This window comes from Diuraphis noxia, unplaced genomic scaffold (assembly GCF_037042655.1).
Source record: "Diuraphis noxia isolate RWA-SAM2 unplaced genomic scaffold, SU_Dnox_SAM2 contig0005, whole genome shotgun sequence".
NCBI classification, from domain to species: domain Eukaryota; kingdom Metazoa; phylum Arthropoda; class Insecta; order Hemiptera; family Aphididae; genus Diuraphis; species Diuraphis noxia.
The window spans coordinates 28,853,865-28,865,910 of NW_028301715.1; the positions used below are offsets into that span (position 1 = coordinate 28,853,865).

Genomic DNA, 12,046 nt, shown 5'->3' on the forward strand with positions numbered 1-12,046 from the left:
TACTCATTATAATAATTAATAATTTATTATAATATTTAAGGCTAGTATAATAAATTTAACTAATCTCAGAAAAAGTAAGTTAGGTTATGCAATTTTAATTCTTAAATATCATTGTAATAATTGTTCGTGTAAAGATAACTCATAATTTTATATTTATATTTAATTTTTATAATTATTATTTACTAACAGATATTCAATATTATGATATGTAAATGTAGTCAAACTGCGGCCTATTGTTATGCTTAGAGATTTCATTATTTTTTAATATCAATAGAATTTGCCCCACTTACGGGCATACACCACGATTTTTGAAGCTATTTGTATTACTGGTGAGTAGGGGGAAATAGACAGTTCAATCACACAATAGACGCTGGCCCTGCTGGCCTCTGCTGGCCCCCTGGTCTCTGCTGGCCCCCTGGTCTCTCCTGGCCCTCTGACCTCCTGGTCTCTGCTGGCCCTCTAGCCCTCCCGGCCGCCCGGTCGCGTACGTGTACGAGATATTTATTACCGTTATCACTTATCATGTTATCAAATCCGGTCGCGTACGTGTACGAGATATTTATTTCCGTTATCACTTATCATTATTACCGTTATCATGTTATCACTTATCATGTTATCAAATATAACCGTGCAAGTATACAATTGATATATCACTGGAAAAAAAACTACAAAATAACTGGCCGGGATTCGAACCCTCGCCTCCACGTTAATACATTGACGCACTACCCCATTAGGCCACATGACCACTTACACCCTTGGCATTATTTTCACTCTATTAACTAGACGAGAAAATATATTTATTTTAATAAAATTATAATATAAGGTTTAATGTAAAATATAAAAATATATAGTATCAAATATAACATTAGGGTTAGTGTATCAGACAATTGTATACGTTAACGGACATGTAGTAACATGCAATATCCCTGCAGAGACATGCAGATGTTTCTCCCACCAAATAATATTCATTATTAATTAATACCATAAAATGTTTTCATTCGCTCTGCACCCACCCGGTTTGATACGCGCATGCGTACACAAAACCGGAATGCCCTATGTATTATAATATTTTATCGGCGCATGCGCTCAACAGTCACCTAGCCAATAAAGATATTCGTTATACATGTAATAGAAAAGTAGCCATATGTTACTTTAAAAATGAGTACTATATATCGAGCTAACATTATATTTATAAATATAGTTTGAAAATATGAGTAAATAAAACATAAAAATTAAAGTTTGAAAATAACACTCTTTACCGTAGTCGTCTCTTTATGTCAATGGAAATTTATTGGATGTGACCGATTTCTATGTAGGCGGCTAAGCCTGCATTGTCCTTTGGCGGCAGATACCTTTTTTGACCGTTATACCGCTTTACGTTGTCGTCTCTTTATGTCAATGGAAATTTATTGGACTTGACCTATATCTATGTAGGCGGCTAAGCCTGCATTGTCCTTTGGCGGCATATACCCTTATTCTTATATTGGAAAGTAACACTCTTTGATTTTACCGTTATAATGACCCTTCCTTTTACCGTTATACCGCTTTCTTAGTCGTCTCTTTCTGTCTAGTATCACCATCCGTCACTAATAATAAATCAAAGTGATCCCGTTTTTCATCGTCTACGACTTTGAGTGGGAAAACCTCATATGAAGGATACTTTTTCGGTGGCTGTAATCGTTTTTCAAGTCCGTAAACATTTACTGAAACGTTCTGATTATTTTTTTCAAACTTGGAAATATCCGACAGCGGCGTTGGAAATGAAATACCGTTAAAAATGTATTTGTCCTCATGCTCGAAATAATTTTCATTGACACGCCATTTATTCTGTTCAACAACGTGTTTTGCTAATATAGCCCATTTAAAACACTGCTGGTCTGTATTTTTAGGATTTATTATTGCTCGTTTATCTATGATGGATTTTGGTAATTGTATATATGACGAACCGGATATTGGTGTATACTTATAAACGGCTAGTAGTAAACCATCGATGGACTGTAACGTAAACCCGCTACCACGAGAAACATAGGCCTCTTCTTCGGCTAATAATGTCATAAAAGATTTTTCAACTATTGTTCCGATTTTTGTGCCCATAAAAATTTCTTTGGCTGATGTTAAAAACGCTCGATTTTCTGATGAATTTGGTACGTTTGGTCTGTTATATGTAGCCTCGAGCTTCAAGCTAAACTTTATGGGATGTTCCTGCACGTGAGTTTTTAGCCTGTCTGATAGAGCCGGTTCGAGAGAACGGAGAAAATCAGGGTAATTTTGAATATTATTCAGATTTTTCGCGAAATACCATACTATTTTACGTTTTCCTGACGATGAAATTTCAACAAGACCCGGGGATCTAACCAGTTCCATACGCATTTTTTTCGTCTTAACAGCCGACACGGTGTTGGCGGTGGAAACGCGTTTGCCATTAGTCATAGTTGTATATGAATCTTTAAAAAAAAAAAACCTAATTAATATCTAATGAAAATAAAAAAATCTAGCACGAGTGACATTTCTTTAAAAAAAAATTTAACTTGCAACTGATTATTAAATTAACGGCAAACGTTTTTATGTAATTAATCAACCACGGCTTTTAAAAATGAATTAATTTACGAAGGATAAATAAAATAAAACTAACCTGTATCCTCCAAGTCCAGAGTTTTATTCATCACGGTAATATCATCATTGAAAGCTGTGTTTGATCCGCCGGCCGCGATATCGGTGACAACAATTTGAGGTGCGATCTGGATATATGCTTGGTCTTCAATACGAGGCGCGAACTGTATAACGCTTGGTCGTGCTGGCTGATCTATGATCGGTGCAGCTGGCTGATCTGTGATCATACCAGCTGGCAATGGTCTGAGGTGAGCTTGAACGTTGACGATACCTTAGGGGTAATAATAATAAATTAATATTGTATAAAATAAAACTATATATTTTTAGTACATACCATGAATGTTCTTACGATGCCTATTAAGATGCGACTTATCGTTGAATGTCGAAGGGCATGCAGTGCACGGAAAACGTACACCTGCATGCTTCTTTTGGTGAGCGACCAAATTACGTTTTGCGGTGAAAACCGACGGGCACTGCACGCATTGAAACATATTTTAATTTAACAAGTAATAGCGAAAGAAAAAAATAAAAACACAAAGTTTTAGGAGCAAATAATACTTAAAAATTAAAGCGCAAAGAAATTAACACTTGTAAAAATATTTTAAAGACTGAGAGAGAGTAAATATACATGAACAACGGTTTAACACGGACTAAACGGAAAATCAAGAGCCTCTTCAATTTATAAGGTCTATATGAGATTTTAGGTGGGAATCGTTTACAAAAAGCAATACGGTAGGCGTTAACAGAGAGAGACTTTGACCATATATGGTCACGATAATCCTTTGAAATAGCCACCTACCCTCAACCACCATAGAAATCGATCACATCCAATAAAACAATAAATTATCAATGACAGAAAGAGACGACTAAGAAAGCGGTATAACGGTAAAAGGAAGGGTCATTATAACGGTAAAATCAAAGAGTGTTACTTTCTAATATAAGAATAAGGGTATATGCCGCCAAAGGACAATGCAGGCTTAGCCGCCTACATAGATATAGGTCAAGTCCAATAAATTTCCATTGACATAAAGAGACGACAACGTAAAGCGGTATAACGGTCAAAAAAGGTATCTGCCGCCAAAGGACAATGCAGGCTTAGCCGCCTACATAGAAATCGGTCACATCCAATAAATTTCCATTGACATAAAGAGACGACTACGGTAAAGAGTGTTATTTTCAAACTTTAATTTTTATGTTTTATTTACTCATATTTTCAAACTATATTTATAAATATAATGTTAGCTCGATATAATATAGTACTCATTTTTAAAGTAACATATGGCTACTTTTCTATTACATGTATAACGAATATCTTTATTGGCTAGGTGACTGTTGAGCGCATGCGCCGATAAAATATTATAATACATAGGGCATTCCGGTTTTGTGTACGCATGCGCGTATCAAACCGGGTGGGTGCAGAGCGAATGAAAACATTTTATGGTATTAATTAATAATGAATATTATTTGGTGGGAGAAACATCTGCATGTCTCTGCAGGGATATTGCATGTTACTACATGTCCGTTAACGTATACAATTGTCTGATACACTAACCCTAATGTTATATTTGATACTATATATTTTTATATTTTACATTAAACCTTATATTATAATTTTATTAAAATAAATATATTTTCTCGTCTAGTTAATAGAGTGAAAATAATGCCAAGGGTGTAAGTGGTCATGTGGCTTAATGGGGTAGTGCGTCAATGTATTAACGTGGAGGCGAGGGTTCGAATCCCGGCCAGTTATTTTGTAGTTTTTTTTCCAGTGATATATCAATTGTATACTTGCACGGTTATATTTGATAACATGATAAGTGATAACATGATAACGGTAATAATGATAAGTGATAACGGAAATAAATATCTGGTACACGTACGCGACCGGATTTGATAACATGATAAGTGATAACGGTAATAAATATCTCGTACACGTACGCGACCGGGCGGCCGGGAGGGCTAGAGGGCCAGCAGAGACCAGGAGGTCAGAGGGCCAGCAGAGACCAGGGGGCCAGCAGAGGGCAGCAGGGCCAGCAGAGACCAGGGGGCCAGCAGAGACCAGGGGGCCAGCAGAGGCCAGCAGGGCCAGCGTCTATTGTGTGATTGAACTGTCTATTTCCCCCTACTCAGATTAATCAAAAAAGTACATTAAAAACATCGATTTTTTTATTTAATTAAATTAATAACATAGAGGTACGTATGTATACGTGTGTCGTCAATCGTCTTATAGATCGTTTCTAGTAACTTATATACATTTAATAATAATAATAACATATTTCAAGATAAAAGGTTTAAATGATAATAATACGAAAACATGTATTGACTACAACTCAGACGTGCCGTTATATGTATTTATCTTATAGATCGTAACTTGGTAAATAAAATATATTTTTGTTGTTTTTATCACGACTAGTATATTTATGTTCTCCTGCAACATTTTCTCTTATCTGTGTGCATGTATATGAATAAAAAAAAAAAACATGAAACAAAACGAATGTATAATTGTATACATAATATTGTATATTATTAGTGTAAGAGAGAGGGGGTGGGAAAGCTTGTAACTTAACCGATAACTTATGTGTATTTTTAATGTCAAAGAAGAAATCGAATACATATCGTAGTGTATACGCAAACTTTAACAAGTCTACGTCTGGCGAATAAAAAAAATTGTCTCGGGAACGTAATGATTTTAATTGGATTCAGATGAAACATAGTACCTAAATATTAATATCGGTTTTATTATTATTTTTTGTTTCGTCCGCAACCGTGTGGTACTCGACGGTCGTAGTGCGTGCCTTAATTTCGCGGCCCACCAAGGCGTGTTTAATTAACATCGGTCAGTGCAAAAACGTCGTCGTGTTCGTTTTCTCTCACTCAGAAGAACTGCTATAATATTACGTGTTACACTGTCCATGTTATGTACCAAAGTTATTATATTATTTATTACGACGACGGGCGTCGGCCGCCGTTTTACACGTCGGAATCGGATATTTCTGACGGTCCCCAGCGGGGTGTATGATTTTCGTGATTTTTTTAAAGTTATATGGCAACGAATAGATGCGAAAATCAACGAAAAAAATATAACCGGTGACCAGTGTTGGTAACGCGTTATTGAGCACACACCGGTACAGTATAATATCATAATATATAATAACACGTAGAGACGTGAGCTCGGTAAATTTCGTTTGTTTTACCGTTGTCAAAATCAAATGATAATATTTCTTAATTTTAAAATATTTTTCTAATGTTTAAATATTATACTAGTGTAATTATTTATTTGTATTATAATAATATCTAAGGTATCTAAGGTCATATTGGTTTAAAATCATATTTATAATTTTATATCTACGCCGAACTTAAATAATTCATTTGTACAATAAAGTTTCCTATAAGAAAATCATAATATTTATGTTTGATCGAATGTCCGGTTTCAATGTTTCTTTGATAACTTTTATTTCGGTACTATTATTATTTATTTATTATGCATACGATTGTATACATATTATAATATAAACAATACACTGACATACTATTATACTAGCTACTTGATTATAAAATATATGTTATGTTAAGTATAGGCCGTCGTATAGGTAATGAGAATAGGAAACGATGAATGTGTTAAAATAAAAGTTTTGATCAGATAAGTAATTAAGCATAACAGCGAGATATAATTGGCATCATCGTACTTTATTTGAAAAATTGAAAGGAAATTAATGACAACGCCTGCTGAAGACAGCGTTTACAATTATAAATTTATCGAAAACCATTTTACCGCGGTGAGTTCTACATCTCTAAATCAACACGCAGTAGGTACAATAATAATTATAATTTATAACATAATAATAATAATAATAACAACAACAATAATAATAATAATATTATTAATAGTAATAATATTAAGGCCGTCGGGCGAAGGACGCATTGCTGCTGCTGCTGTTGCTGCACCCATTGTCTTTGTGCGTGCGTATATATTATAATAAATAATAATAATATAGACCGGTCGATCGCGAGCTCGTTCTACGCCCTATCGCGTCGCCCAGAGTTGCCAGACACGCGTCGCCGAGAACACGACATTTCGTCAACGCGACCAGAGACTATTATTATTATACACTACTTATATTATATAGTCGCGGCAGTTGTATAAGATGCACACACAGTGTAGGTATACCTCTATATATGCATATAATCTGCTTGTAATACACAAGTATATTATTGTATATACGAGAAAAGAAACCTGAAATGCCGAGCAACCGCAGAAGCGAATATCCCCTCGGGACGGACCAGTTTCTCCGTGCGCCGTATACCCATAATAATATATAATATTATAAATACGGTGTCAAATATCAGCAGCCTACATCTCGGCACTCTTAATAATTGGCCCGAACTTACATTATACACATATTATTATTATAACTCATATAGGTTATACGTACCTATACGTTTTTTTACTCTTTTACCTCCTCCCGTTCCTTTACAAAATATAATAATAACGATATCAGAAATAATAATAATCATAATAATATCGCGGCGGTACGACAGTCTGTAGTGCGTACAATGTATATAATATTATTAATATTGTAATACATAATACTATTTTAATAATATGATAGTAATATGCCTTTCTATGCGCCAAACCCTTCATTCTATACGTAAATGTATCAGATTTTCGTGATTTATAATTTGTGTGAGTGTGTGTGTGTGTGTGTACGTGCATACACAAAAAAAACCACAAAAACTTCGCTGTCTACGGCAAGATCTGTACAAGGATGTGATTGCTATTACGGTCATCGTTATAATATTATTGTGCCCACATCCTTTATTTGTTTTCATCATATTATTTACCCTAAGATATTAATTAGGGCTTAGAATTTGATGCGATGTCAATATATATTCCCAAGTGTTTTTCCTAAAACGCATCTTTATAAGTCAAATCTTTTTTTAAGGGGTCCTAATTAATTATAAGTGATGTTTTAATTTTGCTTTTCCTGAAAACTCTACTTTTTAGGTTTTTAAAACATTTTTAACAATTTAATTTTAAATCGAACGTAGCCGGTTGTATGCGTATATTTATCGTGGTGAAATAGTGTGGAACGTGTAGACGTGTAGTAGTATGTAGCATTCTTCTATACTACCTAACGATTTAATATTTCCAAATAATTCAAGTGACCAAAAATAAACCTTATATTTTATTGTCTTGTTACAGGTTTCCATTATATTATTTTTTCACTTACTGTAAGAACACTTTTTTACAGTGTAAATATAAAGACTTTCGAAGCAATTTTGACAATGTTTTAGTGCATTAAAATAAATCCTAGCCATATGATGTATATATAATATTGTGTATTATAGACGTACAGATACTGCCGAGAAAGCACGATGATCCGTGACTTCAAAGCGGTAAGTCAAATATATAACATAATATATGATTCGGGGTGGGATGCATTCAATAATCTAAAACCTTACAACCACTCCCTTCAGAATTTACCCCACATGACGCATTGACGTCTTTACAGACGGCTCGAGGCTGTTCTGTTGTGTTTTCGGTACAGGTTATAGATAAATACAGGTAAAAACGACTAAACATTATTTTGACATCGAGTGAAAAACTGTATGGTCGTTTCGGATTTCGTTACGTATGTATATATTTTGAATACGCGTTAGTGTGTGTGCGTATAAAACCGGCAGATAGATTAAAACGTTCCAAGTAATTATTATCTTATTTGTCGGTCGCTAACGAGCTGCGCGAGCCATCGGGTGTATGAACACGAGCGGATGAAACGAACGAGTAAAAAAATCACAAGAACAAAAATGATATCGTAACCCGTTTAAAATATATATTATACGGCATGCGTAAACAGCTCGGGGGACACGATAATAATATTAATAATATTACGTATCCCGGTGGTGGAGATATACGATACCGGGGGCGGCGCCGTTTGATAGCGGGTTATTATGCCAGTCGTACGTCACAAAAAAAAACTGATACATATTTATCCAGGCCGTTTTGTATTTCTGTTTAAATATTATGTTTTTTTCTCACCCAAATACCCGACTCGTAGGCACATTAGCACGAGCAGATACTTATAAGTCCACCTCGTCGGTGGATCAATGAGAATAGATTAACATACCTACATAATGGTTGGTGAAAATCTAGCCATTTGGATTGGATTTTTATTAATAAGCCCCCCCCCCTCACTAAAAATACGCGATGGGGTATTCAAGATTCAGAAAACGGTGATATGAGATAACGGGTGATTTTATAAATTATTATAATATGATATATTTTTTGTTTTTTTGTCGTTAACAACTTTTCTATTGCTCACTGTGCTTTATATACGTTTGGCTGAGATTTTTTGATAATTAATACTGATCGGGGTTGTACGAAAAATACGAGTAGTTCAACTAGAGTAAAAATGTTATATTTTGTCTTTCCAGTTCATAGCTGACATGTTGGAATATTTATAATAACATAATGTTGTAAACGGGACTTTAACGCGCGCCTACACGTTATTTCAGCCGTGTTAAAAATTAAATATTGTACAGATTACTGGTAAGTGGTAACATAATTATATATACCATTAAAATTCACAGTACGCTTGTAATCGAATTTACAATGAAAATTGGTAGTAAATAATTAAAACGGTACTATTAGGTGCAATAATTATCACAATAGTTTAATTGGACCCTCGAAATGCAAATACTTCGTTAACCAGTATATATATATGTACATTACTTGTTGACTATATTATCACATCGAAACCACGTCTACCACGAGACATGTTTTTAGCTGAGACCGTCGATACGTCCCAGATTCAGGAAAACGATTCCCCAACCACTTTTTATAATCCGATTTCGTCCTATTGTATATTAATTAGTACGTAATAGGTAACGTTAAAATGGACCTGCATATTAATATGGATTTAATAATATTATATAGGAACTAATAATATTTATCGTTATTGAAATATAGTTCTAGGATCATATTGTAAAATCGGTTGATTGGAAAATAAATAGTCAACCTAACATATTATATGGCCGCCATATGATGTGTTATTTACATTTACACACTTATAATTGGTTTTAACCTAAAAGAGTTTTTGAAAATGTGATCTCATGTCTTGTATTATTAACAATTAATCACGTAGTACTTTAAATCAATACTGATAATAATATAATTATGATAACTGGTACTGTAATTCTTAATGCATAACTACTATATTCTTTGGAGTTTAATGCACCAAGCAATTTCTTAGATATATTTTGAAAATTAGACTGCTTAAAATGTATTGATCGATTTTTATTTGAAATTCAAAACTAATAATGCCTACTCTCATTTATGCTGAAAAAAATTAATACATTTTTTCCATTGATATTTTTAAGTAATAGGTATCGTATCTACAATTTGTTGGACAATAATGTCGAGCGTCGTAGAATTGTAATTTTTAATTTTGATATAAAATTAACTATTTAAAGAGAATAGTATGAATTGTACTGAAATATTAATATTAGTATAATAATTTATAATTTTCGAAATATATATGTGTATTTAATTATATAATTCATATTATTATAAATTCATAATAAATTATTAATTACTTTAATAAAACTCAAATTTATTGTTAAGGAATCAATGGTTTGACAACTAAATAATTACTTTTCATCATGACTAATCATTACCCAATTCGTCGATTCCTAGGTCTATACGAACTATGAATTATTCGTAAATGATAGGCTATAGATAAATGCAATAGGTACCTTGCAAAAAATATAATTTAATGTTACACACTGTATATTTTTTTTTATACCTGCGTCATATTTTATAATTTCTGGCAGTAAAAACAATAATAATTTCTATTATGGAGCATTGGATCGTAAAAACGTTAAGTTCCGAAGCACAAACGATTTTTATCGAATCATCGTACCGAAAAAATGTCTGACATAATGTATATTATAATAATAATAATAATAATATATTACCACACATAATAATATTTGTGTGTGTTCGTGTGTGTCTGTGCGTGGTGACGTTTTGTGGCATAAAATACTAAGTGATCATAAATCACAAAAACGACGTTGAAGTTAAACGGACCCGCGATATTATGGCTCTGGGGCGCTCGTAAAGTCAACGGGTGGGTGTTGGGTGAGGGATTCGAAAATACGGATAAATCGCATACGTACGCACAGAATATAATATAATAATAATAATTTATATGCACACGCTGTTGCTGGTATCGGATCAGATTATCACGATAGACAGGTGTGCGCACCACAGAATTACCAGAAAGTTCACTTTTCTAGAATTACACGGGTTATTATGGGGGATAGATTTGCTACATCCGTTGGAATTTCAGTGTAACCTGTATAGAGATAATAACCAATTGTACAACCACAGAATATTGTGTGGCACCCCATTGCAACTGATTGATACAATAAATGTTGTTTATCATTTTATTGTATAATAATAATTAACAATGTTTAAGAGAGAACACTAAACATTTCGAACATCTTCATAACAATTATGTGATGATGGAATTTGCACAAGGATAATTACAAAAAAGTACTTACCAAAGAGAACCCTGTAAGGATTAACACGTGATAATCATAACTGGTAATACCTTACCTTTTATTCAAATACAGATTCTAAATTTGTCGACTATAAAATATTATTTCTTTAATAATATTTAATATGATCATAAATCGTAAAAAATATGTTTCGCTGATTTTTATTCTCACATATATCCCTAACTTTTTTGAATGCGAGTAATGTTAAAAATTATTTAATTACATGAATCTATGAATGTAATAATAATTTTAAAACAATATTAAAACTATATAAATATATTGTGTGAATTCGTCGACATGACTGTTTAAATTTAATATGAAGGTCCACAGTGATATAAAATTAAATTAGCGCGCGAATATTTGCTCCGCTTTGTGGAAGGTCGGTCGTCGTCGTCGACAGAGGGGTGGAGTGAATTACATTTGCGTATCAACGGACCTTTTCAACTATTATGATTGCGTGCATATGATGTACCTACCTACTGAACTGAATAACTTTTGTTTATAAATTTTAATCTAAAAAAATATTTTTGGAAAATAACGTTTGTAATGAATCAAAAATAAGCTAGCGCGTTGCTATTGATGAGACGTTACCTTATAATAATATATTAACTAAGTTGGTATAGTTAGCTATTTAAAATGGCTAATAATTAAAGGGATTTAGAATAGCGACTTCTTTTATCCTATCTTTTATTATCAAATTAAAGCATATAATTATTATGATAGATTGGGATCGTGAGTATACAGATTTATAAAGATTATTTAAATTAATTAGAATGCCTGAGTCTGCATGTCATGAATATATTTATTTATAACAACCTGATATTTTATTATTTATCAGATGTATAATATAAACTCTCACCTTAACTGTATAGAA

The 12,046-nt window shown here is 33.1% G+C and overlaps 2 protein-coding genes across 6 annotated transcripts in view; one reads left to right on the forward strand and one right to left on the reverse strand.

Annotated features, from left to right (window-relative positions):
* LOC107162396 (monocarboxylate transporter 10) overlaps positions 1–12,046 on the forward strand; it is a 359,340-nt gene that overhangs the window by 288,688 nt on the left and 58,606 nt on the right. The window lies entirely within an intron of this gene.
* Positions 1,537–2,431, reverse strand: LOC149055166 (uncharacterized). Its single transcript, XM_089228544.1, has one exon. It carries the CDS (start codon positions 2,428–2,430, stop codon positions 1,537–1,539), a length of 894 nt encoding a protein of 297 aa, XP_089084670.1. The 5' UTR covers position 2,431.